Source organism: Chenopodium album, chromosome 12, assembly GCF_948465745.1.
Source record: "Chenopodium album chromosome 12, dcCheAlbu1.1, whole genome shotgun sequence".
NCBI classification, from domain to species: domain Eukaryota; kingdom Viridiplantae; phylum Streptophyta; class Magnoliopsida; order Caryophyllales; family Amaranthaceae; genus Chenopodium; species Chenopodium album.
In genome coordinates this window covers 201195-218630 of record NC_137845.1, presented here as the reverse complement: position 1 = coordinate 218630, position 17436 = coordinate 201195, and the positions used below count along the sequence as shown (strand labels likewise).

The 17436-nt window shown below is 32.5% G+C and overlaps 1 protein-coding gene across 1 annotated transcript; it reads right to left on the bottom strand.

The window, feature by feature from the left end:
* Positions 1-113: 113 nt before the first annotated feature.
* On the bottom strand, positions 114-11934 carry LOC145569922 (beta-galactosidase 17-like). The gene is made up of 19 exons (XM_081628885.1): positions 11703-11934; positions 10566-10670; positions 10021-10216; positions 8753-8841; positions 8328-8408; positions 7392-7486; positions 6376-6446; positions 5780-5870; positions 5585-5702; positions 5409-5504; positions 5265-5313; positions 4168-4355; positions 3299-3370; positions 2678-2824; positions 2099-2149; positions 1146-1308; positions 870-1015; positions 713-778; positions 114-574 (listed from the first exon to the last, which is right to left on the bottom strand). The coding sequence occupies exons 1-19, from the start codon at positions 11907-11909 to the stop codon at positions 470-472; spliced, it is 2136 nt and encodes a 711-aa protein (XP_081485011.1). The 5' UTR covers positions 11910-11934; the 3' UTR covers positions 114-469.
* Positions 11935-17436: the final 5502 nt, after the last annotated feature.

Sequence of the window (17436 nt, the reverse complement as noted above, 5' to 3'; positions counted from 1 at the left end):
ATTCAATCTGTCACCAAAGATCGAAACGTGCAAGTTGCAACATACGTAGTACAAGTGTAGAGGAGAAGGCTAATAATAACAGTATAAAAAAGCATTTAAAAAAAAAAAAAAAGTTGAGAAAAGAGGAAGCCTACATTAAGTATTTAACAATTCAAATTTCTACAATAAATTCTACTCTATTACAAAGGGTCGTATGATCATGGTGCCCTTGTAATCTTGTATATTCAGAGCTTGCGACCAAACCTGGTTGTAAGATTGGTATGTAGCGTATTCAGATACTTAAATAAGCAAGGATTTGGATCTACTTCTCCATCTTTCTTTTTACACTGATGTAACTTTAGGCAGTTTAAACAAGTACAAAATCAAACAGATGCAAATGCAATGATTAATTTTGGCATAGACTATTTGTAGCAGGTTTCTACTTGTTGGGAGTGAATGCAGCGCTTTGTATTTCACTGATGTTGTGACTTTATATTTCAAGAATGTTTGAACTAGTTTGACTGCATGAGAAGTCCTCGTGCTGAACAAACCTGACCGCAAGATCTGTGTTTGGAGAATCGAGCTCAAAGAGTACCTGAAATGTGAACCTGTTGATTACTGAATTGTACCTAACTTTTAAAACTCCACTTGAGTAATTCGGTAGGAAACGGGATATATAAGGGAAGCAAGAAAAGGGCAACAATGAAATCGTAGCATAGAAAAAATAACTAACCACTGTATTACTCCCATGGCGAAGAAGTGGAGCAGGGACATAAAGATTGCACTGTGGCCCAAATGTCTGTAAAAAGAACAGTGTTATTCTAATATTCTTATTGATGAATGTATTGAAAAATGATTCAAAATCAACTTCAATTAATATAAGTATCTACCGGCCAATATCGTCCTAAATTGAAATTATTGATGAATGCAAGCCCTTTGCCCCAGCCATCTACTGACAAAAATGTGTCTTTGACTTGATTGGCACTATTGATAGTAAAAGAACCGGTGTAGAAAGCAGGTTCATTTGATATGTTCTCTGCAGAAGCATAGAAAACAATGACAAGTAAACACGAGTACAACACTGCTTCCAATATAAGAAAATAAAACAAGATAATACTTGTGATTCTACTCATAAGATCCACAAAAGAATGTAACAGAAAACATACTGCTCTGATCTTGCATACGTTTGCCTGCATGTACTGTACTGAGGTCATTGCCAGCAAGCTGAATTATGGAACTACTCTGATCATTCAGATTGTGGAGTGGAATTGAGAACATTTTCCAATTGTGAAGAACACGTCCGTCCACATAGACAGGAGACAATATTCCCTGAAATAAAATCACAAAACTGAGTTGAAAAGGTAATATACAAACCTCAGGCCTCATTCTATTCACCTTAAGATAACCTATATATATACTCAGGAAAAAAAAAAAAAAAAAAAAACAGTTTAAATTAGTACAAATCAGTTTTGATCAGTATAACTGTATAAATCAATAAAAGTCAATTTCAATCGGTGATGTTCAGTTTGAATCAGTAACTTCATATTACAAAATATATTAGTGAATAAATGAAATCAGTTTAATTAGTAAAAACCAGTTGCAATCAGTAAAAAAAATCAAAATAATTAATAGAAATCAGGTGAAGATGAGAGACCCTTATACATCCAAAAACATAGTACAGGGGAAAAAGACATAGTGAATGATTTTAAGCTTGAATAGAGATTAAATATATGTAATGGAGAACATGTTTTACTATTATATTATATGGTACACCGTAGAGCAGTTCATAAGGAATGCCTGCTGTACTTTGAGAAGCCATAAAACCAACATAACTTCTTTATATTGGGTATTAAAGCCAAGGGACAATCCCCTAAGTTGAATAGCTCATATGCCAAATAAAGGTAATCATAAAGCAAAATTAGAGACTGAAACAACTTTCTTGTAGTTGGACTGTTCTAGCCAAAGAGATTCTGCGTACTCAAAAACTGTCTTTCGCCTTTTTTTAAGTTTTATGATGCCAAAAGATATAATAGCCTAAATAAATCATATAGGATAGTGATATTAGGAGAAGAGAGAAAAAATGAGGGTGGAGGTGGGGTGGGGGAGGGAGAGAGGTGACCTTCCTGTCAGAGATGTACGGCCCATAATTAATCCTGCCCATGTTCTCAACCTACCAACACAAGAGCAAAGCTAATGTAAGGTAAATAGTTGACACAAAAGAAAAATATCATATTAGATGTTAACAAACATAAAAAAGTAAACTGTATCAGAAAAGAGTTGTTTAGAATTCACCAAAAAATCAAGGCATATCAACTGGAAAAAGGTCACTAAGACATCTTAGAGAAACACGGATAGAAAAATTAGTATGTTGAGAGCTCAATGGTTACTGATGCAAATGCACCTTGCAAGGTAGTTGTAGCAGCAGTAGCACAACCACCTAGCAATACTTCCATATAGGTATTTCCATGAAAGTATATGCAGCCTCATCCCTACAGAAGCACTTATTAGAGGACCAGTGACATATAAAAAGTTTTTAATAGACAACCTTATTAAGGGATCACCTCTCATTTTAATGATCTTCTTCATCTACATAACATATCCAATATTCTAAGTTCATTTTTCACTGAGGCAATTGACAGAAGATCTAAGGTGAATTTCAGGGCACATAAATATGGAGAGGAAAGATAATCTCAGATACCAGAACAAATAAACTGATTTTTGAAACACACTTCAGACGAGGAAGCTTAAGTTCTTTGTTGGACCATCTCTCAATTTTCCCTGCATAAATTGGTCTTCCTTGATCTTTGGAATGACATGAAACAAATACCTGGGCTCTATCATGCACCTGCAAAAACAAAACAAAACAAAAAATAAATAAATAAATAAATAATTAAATAATTTTGAAATTACACATCAAGAACTCTTTGAGCTCAATAACAAGGAAGTTTACACACATACAATCATTCAAGGAGATTCTATAATTCCATGTTGATTTTCTACGAAAAAAATATCTTGCAAGCATAGACAATCAAGGGTTCGTAGCATTAAAATGGCTGGCATCCATATTTTAAAGCCACTGCCAGAAACAGCTTAACTGTTATCATGATAACATGGGTTTACTTAAATAGGAAAGTAACACCAACACATCAGTTACTATTATTAGGGAGACATTAAACTTTGTGTTCATATGAACAATTAATCAGTTTTTGATAGAATAGGGTGTACAACTGTACAAGTACCACAATTTGACAAAAGAAATATTGTAGGAAGTTAGAAGAGATGACTATATAAATGAATGTACAAGGATTTTAAATCATACCTTTGATATACTTAAGGTGCTAGCACTATCACGTGTACTAAATTCTGATATGTATAGTAGAAATCCATGCATCTGAAACCAGGAAACAAGAGTACAAGAGCGAAGCTTTAGCAGAAGCCATCTGGATCATTAAAAACATACTCCCACTCAAGCTCACACTCAGTTCTGTAAACTGGTATATTTCAATCTTAGCTGTGCCAATTTTGGTCAAAGTGGATATCACAATAAATTTTATAGTGCTTTAGCAAAATTAATAAATGAACTACTTTCCTTTATACCTTTTTGGTCAAAGTGGAGTAGTAAGTTATACCCTTTTATTTTTCCTTTGTTCCGGGAGTGGAAGTAATATTCCAAACCATGAGAAGGTAGCATGTAGCAATAAGTTATATAGAGACTAACATTGATCAAGTTATAACCTTATAAGTAGGTACAAATATACAGCTATCAATAACTATGGACCAGACATTAATAACTGTTCCCTTTTTTCTTCCTATGATACAGAAAGTACATGCTTGTTTTCTCTTTTGATTCAGGGAAACACTAAAACATCAACAGAAATGTGTTTCAAGTCCAAACCTACTTGTCAAACATAATAGCATTGAAATTAGACGTGCAGATAATAATAATAAAAAAAAAAAAAAAAGTAACAATTCTTAAATCATAAAAACACCAGAAAGTACATGCTTGTTTTCTCTTTTGATTCAGGGAAACACTAAAACATCAACAGAAATGTGTTTCAAATCCAAACCTACTTGTCAAACATAATAGCATTGAAATTAGACGAGCAGATAATAATAATTAAAAAAAAAAAAAGTAACAATTCTTATATCATAAAAACACCTTCCTATAAAAAAGTAATTATGAATTACCTGGCCTACAGACTCCATAGAAATTGGGTTAACAGATTCAACAACATTGGCATTATCTTGAATACCAATGACATCAAACAATTTTGAAGTTTTCTCTAATTTAACAAATCCATATCCTGCCTTCTCATTATTGGCAGGGATCGGAGGAAGAGTTGCCACAGTATATTTCTCTATAACCCTCCTTATCGCTGAAAATCAAATTTCAATAGCATAAATAGACAATCAGTATATATAAGAGTACCTGCACAGTACATATTACATAAAGTTTCGACTTTGGAAATAAAGACAATATAGCATCTCAGTAACTACCATAGTGCCATAGCAATGTTACTAAATTCTCTAATCCCACACAAACCACAAATCAAAAGACTAATTTATACAATGAAGAGGTACATCTTGGGCTCTTGGCATAATTTACAAAATTAGGGAGCAAATTGCATTCCCATATCCAATCCTGTTACAGCGAGTTAAGTAACAGTGTGCCATAGTACATTATTTACTTCTATATCTGTGGAGAACTATAGTACTAGTAATCCTTTCTCTCTCTAAACAAGAGCCTGATGGAGATAGTCCTTGTCCCAAAGGCAGTGCGCCAATGTTATGCTAAAAATAAGATCCCTTAATTAATGTTGTCTCCAGTCTAAGCTTCCCATAGGATTCTTTTAAAAGGGAGAGTAAGAAGAGTGGCATGAAAGATTGGTCTGCTAATACAATATAAGCTCTTAGGTTTCTTAGTCTGCTTTATTTTTTGAAATAACATATTTATGAAACCAGTTCGAATCATTTTGTTTAAAAATAGATCAATCAAGGGGCCGAGTCCTTTTTATTAAATCGTCCTGAAAAGACAAAAGCTCCATTTCCTTCTCAATTAAACTATGGAAAAGGTTGCCTCCCACTGCCAAAACTTATGGGATGCAGCTCATAGCATCACTTTTGCAAACAGTCTTGAATCAGAAGCTAAATGAGTACATTTGGAAGGAAAGTATTACTGCAACTTATTTCGGAACAAAGGTTATGAACGAGTCAATGATGAATTTTAATAATTACTAGCAGAAAGTAAAAATGACAAGGTGTAAATCAGCTATTAAAAGAGGTACCTCTAAATTTTGCATTGTCTACATCACCAGTTTCTCGAATTGGTGCATCCTGTGAGAAAAGACACAATTTATTAAGCACATAGGCCGAAAAAAATTGAAAAGACATTAAAATTAAAATTAAAACTTTAGGACAAGGTGACTCACATAATCATAGGATGTGAGGTCAGGCTTATAATCTGAGTCATCTGAACCAGTATTTGCACCATTATAGAACCCAAAGTTTGTTCCACCATGTGCCATCTAAAATTTTGAACAGCTTATATCACATTTCTGAACTAACAGTTCTTACTACTGTTTAAAGGCAATTTCTTTTAGCATACATAAAGAACCACAGAGCCATTCCTCAACAAAATCTTTTCTAGCTCTGCTGCTGTAAAATCAGCATCAGTCTTTGCAAGTTTCTCTCCCCAGTGAGTAAGCCAGCCAGTGTAGAACTCCCTGGAATGAGAAACATTATAAGTATCACATTGCAGATCATTCTGTCATGTAATAATGACCACAATTATGATGCTTACGACGAAAGAGGAGGAGATTTTCCAGGTGCATTGAATTCTTTTTGCAATTTAAATATGGGCCATGGCTGATCACCTGTTGTAAAGTCAACAGCTGCCACAGGAAGGGTCGGCCACAAGTTTTAATACAAAAATGTTGGTATCGGATATCATAAAACTAAAGTTTGCTTCAAAGTAAAATTTGACTAATAAACCAAACATAATCATCTTAACTTTAACCTTAACTTACAAGCATTACAACCAGTGTTGCAACAATGGCATGAATTTACCATTCTGAAAACTTCAAGTTAAATGTTTAAATTCAAGAAATCTCAAATATGATTGGTAAGATAAATTGATGATGAACATCTTAGCATGTTTCATACTATCATATACCAAAATAAGAGGCACTAAACATTTAAAGCCAAAACACGTTGCACCGGTGCAACCTAATGTCTCACAACAGCCTTGTGTAACCCACTTAAAAAACAAAGTACATAATTTAATATCAACTTAAAAAGCCCGTCTTATTGTATAGTGGCCTATATTGTGTTCTCATGCAAGGAAAGCATCCTTTTCTAATAAGCAGATGTATTTCAATGAACAATTCTTGGTTTTACCTGAATAAACATTGTCTCCTAGGATAGTTCCTTTCTTAAGGGTTACTCTCGTACCTCCATCCGTGGTATACCTGATGCAAAAAGTAAACAAATTTGTCATGGATCCCAAGAGTTATTAACATTATACTATAATAATTAAAAAAATATTTAAGTAAAAACAGTAATTGCAAATTGCTCAGAACTAGTCAAAATAGCAACTTGGAATTGCATATCGCAATATGGTGACAGGGTTTCAACCTACAGTTGTCCTACACTTTGATAATAATGGTATACACTATATATTGAGTACATAAAAGTTATAGACAAGGGAGCTAAACATACACTTCAAGAGAAACTAATTACTTCAATATTAAACTAAAATACATTATGTTGTTTAAGATAATTTTGTCTCCTTTTTTTCAGGCAGGTAAGCTGTGGTCCGTTAGCCCAACCCAGACTCCAACATAAGCTAAGAGTAACGAGGCAAGGAGAGACAAGGTCAGGCCCAAGAGCCTAACCACTAAACATTTTCCCCACCATAGATTGATACATTAAAGTTGGCTCAAACCCCATGGACCCATAAAAAATGGGTTCTGTGCTTTACCACCTTCAGGAACTGATTCATGTTAAGAAAGGGAAGGAAGTTTACACAATTTCATGACGTCCAGATAAATCTATTGAACAAATTAGAGCTAAGCACACCCCACTTATTGCAACTCGGCCTCAACTGTGCTACAAGCACGGCATAACGCAAAGCAATAATTTTCAGAAACTATATTTAAGATCTTTCCACATTGAAACACATTTTTTCCTAAGAACATTATGTAGGACATGATGCAGCTCTTACAATAATATTTAATTAAAAATATTAGATGACCAGCACTCAAATCAGTTACCAAAAGGCATTTAAATGTCAAAAGAATATCTTGTGTGAAACTGTTTGCTGGGAAAACTCTATCATGAAAGATGCACATAAATATCTAGCATTAAACTATAATAAACCACGAAAACAGCATAAAAGACACGGGAATCCTTACAAGATGATGTCATCTCCAAGGTGTCTTCTGGCCAATTCGACCAGGTGATGCAGGTAAGCTTTATCATCTGCATATGAACCATATTCATTTTCTATCTGCCATAAAATAATTTCTTCTTAGAACTTAAGAAGAAATATAAGGTTTGCGCAAAATGTGTTGAAAAAATGGGGATTAATTCTAATTTATTGATTCAAAATATCTTCATTTTGTTATAAAAATCATCAGCCCCGTCTTGGAAATTTATGGGCCCTAGGCATAATGTAAGAAAAGGGCCCCTGAATTACGTAAACAAATTTTTTTATACGCAATAGCTTTAAATATAAGACAATGAAAATAACTTATATTATTTGAATAGTAAGTCTCCATACACAATACTAGAGTAATAACTTTGCATAATGTTTCGGTAATTGAATAAATGAAACGGTGTAATTGAAAAGATTAATATTTTGGAGCAGAAACTCATAGAATACGGAAGATTAAAAGAAGAAGTGAAGAGTTTATATTGCATTGTTATCTCCACCTAATTGACATCTAAGTAATTTAATGTTAATTGCTAACTAAATGCAGTAATTATATTTTTAAAAAGTAGCTTTTTTCTAACGAGTAAAAACTACAGAGTAAAATTCTACAATTATGCAAACTGATTTTTTTTTTGGGCCCCTTTCTGGCGTGGGCCCTAGGCGCTCGCACTCGAGGCCTACCCCTCAAGGCCGGCCCTAAAAATCATAATACAGGTGAGGCATCACAAACTCAGAGTACCATTTTGTGGATATGCAACTTTTAAGGAACAAGGGTCCATTCATAATCATTCCCCTAATCATGAGTGCTGATTGCTTTTTTCTATAATTTACTTCCTAATATAAGCAATGGCTATCCTAAAGAAGCTACAAGGATAAAAAGAGAAGGGGGGGGGGGGGGGGGGGAGGGGAATTGCACCTGAACCATGATAATAGGACCACCATTTCCATAAAGCAAAGGAGCCACCACTGGGAGCAGTATACCCCACCACTTATCTACCTGCAGCAACACGTGAATTTTAATAGTGTGCATCAAACCAAAGGGAAACATATAAGTGACAGACAAACACTAGTAGACAACTAACTCAAGCAAAAATTCCAAATGTTGGCGAGCATATTGTCCTCAAATAACATCATTTTTTTGTAGCAAAAAGAGCATACCCTATGCCAACAGTATGTAAATAGACCTCCAGAGTTTCTTTCACCAAAACCATATTTAGTGAACCCAGCCCATTGAGACATAAGCCTTTTTTATAACAATTGAACCAAACTCAGGAAAGTCTTCAAAGGTAGCCTAACAAAGCAAGTAACTGTAATGTACAATAAACCGAGAAGGAAACATACCAATTCAAGGTACATAGGATCTGAAGATCTCAGTCTAAGAGTTGGCTCTGTAGCAAGTAGCCAAGCTGGAAATCCACCCAGATCCCACTCTGTAACATATTCATATATTTTATGTTAAGCAATGTGGTCAACAGAAAGCAATATAGAACAAAGTGATCAAAAGAGGAAGGGGTGAGCAGTAGAGAGGGCAGAGGGAAAATAAAAGACAGAATAAGTTTTAGTAACTACTGGGGAAAAAAAGGTAAAACAGCATAAAGACAGTTTCAGCTTTCCACAAAAAATAAATGGTACCAAGAACCATTTCTGATTGAACAAAAAAATATAAAAACTAGAATGACTAATAGCGCATAAATATCATGCATATTTGTTGGTCAAAACTCAAAAGTGCTAAAGAAATAAATTATGTGATGCAACTATAAAGATAAGATTAAAGGAACTACATATCTAAATCCAAAATTAATTATCAAGGAGTAAGACTAGCTTTTTACTAAAGAAAAACAATTTGCTTGGCAAAAAGAGAAATTCAATCAAAGATGCAATGATCTTTTGTACAAATGACAATTGAAGAAAGACTGAAGAAAGTACATGACTTTAGGATAAAGTCAAAGTATAGTAACACAATGTAATTTCAAAAAAAATACCTTATTAGGAAGAAATCTCTACAAATAGAATGACAATCAATATGGTACACATAACAAGTGCATACAAAAATCAACGCGTAGTCCTGACTACTGAGTCTCAACATTCTCCATTCACATCATTCTACCAAGAGAAAATGACCTTTACCATTTCCCTCTTTTCTGCAAGGTAAAATATCCAAATCTAGAAGGTCACGAGTCCTCCACAGAATTATACATTTATACTCTTGTACACCAACTTCTTTCTTCATCCTGAATCTTCCTTATTATCCAAACCAATCCCACCCAATCAAAAACAGGTGACAAAGCAGTGCATTTTATGGACCAGCCTCAAGATTTCCATCCAACCACCCCTCCACCAAATTTGAGATAGACAAAGTTGCATCACATCTTCCCATACCACAGTTGTCTACATTCAAAAATACTTTATCTTAGACTTCAAATAGAAGTTTAGAACCCATTAAAAAGTGAACATGAGAATAACTCCCAAAAGCCCCTAAAATCACTCTGTAGAAGCTAAGCATTCACAATGTTCCACTAACTTCTGATAAATGATGCAGATGAATGAGATGAGATCAGAAAACGAAATTACAAGGGGAAAAAGTATTTTGAAAAAATAAAATTACATACCTGCACATATGTAAGGGCCAGGCCGAAGCATGACAAAAAAACCTAGCTTCTGGCAGAGTTTAAGGAATGATACTATGTCAGCAATACCATTGAATTTCAAATCACCAGGACTTGGTTCATGCAGATTCCATGGAACATAAGTCTGAATTGTGTTTAAGCCCAACGCCTTTGCTCTTAACAGTCTATCTTCCCAATACTGCATTGCCAGCACACATTGGTTAACAGAGGGTCTGTCTAAGGGTCACCATCTAACAGACTTAATACCAAGAATAAATCCCAAGATTTAAAAAGGCAATAAAGTCCCAGATCATAACCATTTGCTGTTTTCCCAATTCCACAATAAAATTCAGTTTGCTAATGCTCATGCTTAGTTGATTAAGTTAGAAATAAGAAAAGTTCAATAAACACTAAACATGATATGCCAAATACACAGATTCGTTGTCCAATTTTCAGGAATATATAATAAAGACCACCAATCTTACTAACAACTAAGAGTACTTTTTTGCAATGGGAACTCTAAGTTTACTGAAAATCTTATAGGGTACCTCAGGAAGAACACGAAAGTAATGCAGATCCCCACCAATTATGCGGAAAGGCTCACCATCTTTCCAAAACATGTCATCAGCAATCTCAAATTTCCTGATATTAAGCTGATAAAAGTATGTGAAGACTAGTTAATTACAAATACAATCAAAGCCACTTAAGCAAAATATCAAATGTCAAGAACATTTACGGTGTGTTTGGATTAAAGGAAATGGAGGGAAAAGAAGGGAAGAGAAATGGAGAGATGTGATATCTTTCATTTGGATAACAAATGAAGAAGGAAGGGAATTGAAGGGGGGAGAAATGGAGGGATTAAATTGTAGGAAAATGATCCCTCGAAGAATGGAGAGATTTGGAAGGAAAACTCACCATTCTCCCCTCCCCTCCTCTTCTCCTCCCCCTCCTCTTCTCCTCCCTCCCCTTCTTTTCCTTCCTCTTTCTTTATCCAAACACACTGATAGTAACAGAGGTAATATATTGTAGAAAAAATGTTGTTGGAAACAAGAAATTGCAACACAAATCATATAGAAATGATCCACAATACACTCTTACAATTGAAAACTTCTCATAAATTAAAACTGAGTTAAAGAAGATCATTATCTTACATCCACCTTGGAGTTTAAGAACATAGATCATCTATGCAAAAAAAATAGACAACAAATGTCTCAAACACTAAAACCAAACTCGAAGAAATTTGTCCAAAACCATATTTATATAATGTTGAGGATACAATAACACGATGACAAATTGTCTTAGGTTTATGATTGGTCTGGGAGCACGCTGATGAACAAAATCTTTAATACATGCTTTACCTAACTAAAATTTCCTAAATTTTTCTACTTCATAATAAGTCCCACTTTAATTCCACAATTCACCAATTATATCTCACAAATTGAAGCTCAAAACCTTTAAATTAACGTATTATTTCACCACTAATACTAGCATTTCACAAATTATCCATACAACTGCAAGAAAATCCAATAATTTAAGTAAATCAAAACCTCATATTTACTAATTATAACTTGCTTTACACATAAATACGATCAAAATTGAAGAAATCAAACAAAAATCAATCAAAATTCAGAGCAAAAAACTAGAATCAAACAGAATAAGCTTAAAATTGAAAGAAAAAACAGAACCTTTTTGCGGTGGCGATGATGAGAGGGAGAATGAGAGGAGAGAGAAGGAAGCGGAGCAACGAAGGCGAACAAGGCAAGGAAAGCGAGGAGAGAGAAAATGAGAGTAGAATTAATGGTGGAGAAGAAGAACCTCCCCTTGTTCTTCATTGTCGAAGGAGGAAGATGATCTCTCATGGTTTTCCAAGTTTCTGCAATACTTAGTACCATTTTAGTACTGTTATTGTACAGTGCAACTCAGTTAAGACTTAAGAGTGTTATATTGACTAGGGTCTGCTAGATTGGTCCAAACTTTTGGATTTGCTCATAACTACAAATCTACGATACATTCCTCTTTCATTTAAATTTTTTGCCCAAATTCACAAAACAATATTGTATTTTAATTAACCAAAAATTAACAAAACAACTTATCACTATGGAGCAAAAAAAATAAAGGACGGAAATAGTATATTCCAACTTATCTCTATCGGGTTGCTATGCATAATGGTGGTTCAAATTTACGTGACACATAAGCGTTTTTATGTACGCTTTTTAATAAATAAATATAGATAGTATAATTTCTATCAAGTCTATAGATTTGGTTTTTTCAAAAAAAAAATAATAAATAAAAGTCTATAGATTTGGTATTAGTTCTGAAAATAGCTATTATGTAAAATAAAATAAAATAAAACAATGATATACATTAATTGTGTTTTTTTTAGAAAGGCTGAAAAGAAACTACAAATTACACGTTATTAATAAAACAAAGTTGGCCCTAATTAATGGGTAAATAATGCACCGGTGAAAACTTGAAAAGTTGACCTTAAATTTTCTGTAAAATAATATCTATTGCCTAATTTATTTTTCTTTTACAATGTTTTCCCTAAAATTCCCTAATTTTCCCAAATCCTGTTCTTCGATAATCTTCATCTTCACAAACTTTCCTATGTGGCTGCCCTGGCTGGCTGGCCACACCTATATATATATATAAAGAATGGTAAGGTTACTTGGTCAATCAGGGGTTATACTCACTCGGGCAGGGGTTACATGGCCAGTCAGGGGTTACTTGATTAGGGGTTACTCAATCAATTAGGGGGTCAGTGGTTATTCGGTCGGTCAGGGGTTACTCAGTGTCTCGGTCAGGGTTACTTGGTCAGGGGTTACTCGGTTGGTCAAAGCCAGGATTACCTAGTCAGGGATTACTCATGTGCGTGTTAGCTGGCCACACAGCCTCACAGAAAAGTTGTTGCTTCTTCTTATTGTTAGATTTTGTTCTCTCTCCATCACAGTACTTTGTCGATTACTTAACAAATTTTAATTTTCTCAAATTCATAATTAAATTTTTTTTTTTTTTTTTTTTGATAGGATTCAACTTTATTGTCTCTCTTTTCTAATTAATTTTATCCGATTTTTGTTATTTAATCTCCTTCTTCCATTGGTTTTATTTAGTCACTCTAAACGTAGGAAGAAAATTGAGGTAAAAATTTTCTTTAAAAATATTGCTTGTATTAAAACCTTTCAGCTTCATGTACAATTGATGTCTTGGATGCCTATTTATAGGCCTCCTTGCTCATATGTACAGATGTACTATAGAACTTTCCTATTCTAGACTGTTTTCACTTGATTTTACCCTTTTTTTTTCGATAAGGTGGAAAAAACTCCTAATTGACACGAGTCTACAGGAGAGAGTTTAACTCTCTTAACCACACCCACACAAGACCTAAATCGGGATTTATTTGGAGACCGGGCCGGGTACACATTACTGACTTGCTAGATATACTATTATCTTTTTTCGCAAAAAAAAACTAACATTATTGTCATATTTTATTGTATATGTCAATCAAATGTCATATTTTATTGTATGTGCCAAACAAATAACCTATGAATATTCTAGTTCTCATCATCTAAATACATACCCTAAAAACATCATTCAATCCAAACCTATAAATAAAAATAAAAACTCAGTTAAAAGGAATCTACATTATTACTTATTAGTCTTATATAAGCATTGTTATGATTTTTATTAATCTAATAACAGCCCTTAATTAAACCTTGTTTTATTAATCCAATAAAAAGACATGTGCCAAACACCACTTTCCAAAGCAAAAAACACAACTTATACACATCTACATTGACCTAACTTTAGCAATCTGTCAATAAATTATTATATGATCCACCATTTTTCTTAGCGTTTGATTTTCTCTGATCTATTATTCTCTGCTACCTTCTTTCTATAAAGCGTTTTTCACGTTTCATGGGATTCTACTTTTTAATGTTAATGATGGCCTAATCATACGTATTTTATTATAAGGTTACATATTTGTTGAATCATCTTTATTGGAATACTTTTTAGTCCTAGCTAACAATAAATTTAATTATTTTTGTTTCATTGCTTTTCTTGCAATGCAATCATGAAATTGGGTGATTTTAATTTACTCGTAGGAATGTCCAAGCCCAAACCTACCTTAATTTAGCTAGGTTTGTTATTATATGGGTTGAACAAAATTGGGGTAGCGAGTACTTTTTATTTTAAGCAAATGTTTGAATTGCCTATTATTTTCAGTATTATTAGTATTATGGAATACTTCTTGTCTGCTCTAATATGTTTTTGTTAAGTGTGCGAAACATATAGTTGAATAAATAATACATTGTTTTACTATGTTAAACTTAAAACTAAAAATATAAATTCTTGTGTCTATAGAAAAGTTTTATCAATTTAAACTCCAGTGCGTGTCTAGCCATAGTATTGGTACGTAAAAGATTGGGTAAATCAACCCTCTACGTATTTCATTTTAATATTCCATAGTATAATCAAATTTATTATTATAATATAAATAAAAGGTCATATGTGGATTTGTAGAACAATAACAACTACAAAAATCCAATTGCATAAATCTCACAAATAATATCTCGAATTAATAAAAAAAAAGGAAACCCAAGTTAGATTCAGGCAAAGGTATACATATAACTCATATTGATATCTTATATTATGAAATTAGGGGGTCAAAGAGCATATCTGCAGCGTAGGAGTACGTTTGTTGCATCCAAAGCTTTATCAAATATTTATATTTCAAATTCTCAAACTACCTTAGAATATGAGATTGCTTGTAAGATTAGATAATTTAGATGTATACAATATTCACACAATCACACACAATACATGCTTAAGTGCTTAACTTAAATATTCATCATACACATGTACACATATAGATTAAAATCTACAGGTATAAAGTAAGAGAATGTAAGTGAGTAAGAATGTAAGTGAGTAAGAATGTAGGTGAGTTGATGAGTTTAGACCTTAATTAAAAGAAAGCTCACATGCTCATGGAGGAGTTTTGGGGAAAAAAAAAAAAAAAAAAGTCTACGCGCTAAAATTTAAGTCATTATAATGCTTTTCCAGATCAATTTTTAAGCTACAACACATTTTAGCAACAAAGTATTCCAATGGTAAGCTATAACATCTTTTAGTTTGAAAAAAATAAAATTTTAAAAAATAAATAAATAATTATACACATGTTACAATATGAGTGGAGTTTATTGTCTTTTTTCAATCAAGTATGTAGCTTATTTGGGCTACGATAGCTTACATATTGCTCAATTTTTTGTTCTCCAAATGCTAAGCATATACCTAGGAACTTTATTTATATTGTAAGCAAGTCCTAACAATTAAACCATTGAAAATACTCATTAAAGCTCTTATTTTTTTTTTCAAAATTTAAATTTCTAGGTTGGGCCTAAATAAAAAAAGGAAGCCCAAAATATTTTTTTTTCAGTTATCTCAAATCGGGTTTGGCTTGGTTGGATTAGTTTTGATCAACTTTAGCTTTGAGTCAAGCTAGAATGGAAATTTAAAACTTTACTTTAATCACTCTAATACCATTAATTGGAGATTTTTGCTAAGTTATTTTCTCATTTACTCAACATGACAGCATTTTTTTTTTTTTTTTTTTTTTTTGAGGAAAACATGACAACATATATTAGAGTAGTGTATTAATTGAATTGAATAACTAACTCACTATCAATAATATGATTTTTCTTTCTTATTTTACAATAAGGATAGACGTCAAATCAATGCAAACTTATTCTTTGTTAACTCAAATTTTCTTGACTTAAATCAATTATTAAACTTATCCATATATTTCGAAGTTATGGAATTCCAACCTTTTCAATAGACAATTATTGGTGGAATTGTGGAAAGCTCTATTGATTTTTATATGCTCACATTCATAATATTAAGCAATTATATACATTTTGTTGGTGCTACATTTCGTCATCAAGTGTAATGTAAAATTAATTTACAAAAAAAAAGAAAAAGGCACCTCCATTTGAATCTTATCACATAACATGTCTTTGTCAATGAAAACGTGAGTGTGTGTGTGATAGAGATGCTACTTTAAATTCCTAGATTATTGAGTTATTCTCTACTACAATTGTAAACACTTAAATTCGTCCAAATTTATTGGTGGGTTGATTTTTGTTTCTTTTTGCCTTTTACTAATAATTTTAATAAAAAAATAAAAAATAAAAAATAAAAATTACTACTTCACTTATTAAAGGTCCAACTTTTGTGAATTGGAAGACATTTTGAAAATTGGACGGCTGACAACAGTGTAGGGCCTTAGATGTTAACATCAATTACTTATTAAATTAAGGGTCATAAAAAATAATTAAAAAAAAATACTAATATAATATGCTTTAATTATAAAAGATTTAAAAGAAAAACATTTAGTTGACGATAACTCGTCAAGCAAGTAGTACTAGTTGAAAACATCACGAGACAAATAGTCGTGCAAATTGGTACAATTATGTTGAATTCGTTATGATTATAAGTGATGCAAAGTTAGCAACTTTATTTTAGGTCAAGTACCATTTCCGTGATAATTATATTTTATGGAAGGTTCATTCTTCGACTTTTATAGTATGTTTTTCTACCATTTCTCATGATAAATAAACGTATGGTATGTAGCATACGGCCAAAAGTTGTTATATTTGAAAATTTTGATCAATCTATTATTGATGTATGAAGCTATCTTGATGTATTCTTTCCCTTACCTTTATTATATTAGAAAATAATATCTATCTAATTAACTACTTTGTGTGCATTGCAATTTCCAAACAATTGTGAATTATGATGTATAAAGAGCTTAGGATCGGATGCCTTGTTTAAGTCATCTCTTGAGAATCTTCCTTTGAAACATAAGATGGGTAAATATACTTAGATCGATCGAGATTCATTCATACATTCACATCATTTAAATCAAGTGTACATCTCTTAACATTTGCGTCTTTCGATCTATACATCAAATAAAGTAGTTTCGCATCATAATTTTTTTTTTTTGGATGAAATAAACTAACTTTAAATTAATACTATTTGTGAAGTACATAGATTCATTAAGGATAATCTGACTGTAATTGTTGTTATATTGTATAGATCTTCATCAACGAATCTATTTAGGTCATGACCTAATATCTAGCTATTTTATGTATTATCATTGTTCTTTTGCTTAATTTAATTCAAAGAAATTGAGTTGTTTTTGACCTATACTAATCTCTATTTAGGTCATGACCTAATTAAATACAAAACCTAATGAGAAAAGGAGGGAGAGGAAGAAGAAGAAGAGTCAGCTATATATGTGGTTTTAATTATTGTTTCATTAAAAGAATTTCATTGCTTATTTCTCTTTTTGGATTTGGAAGTGTCATAATTAATAATTACCCTGATTATTTTTAATTATGGAAATGCGATGTACTGTTATTA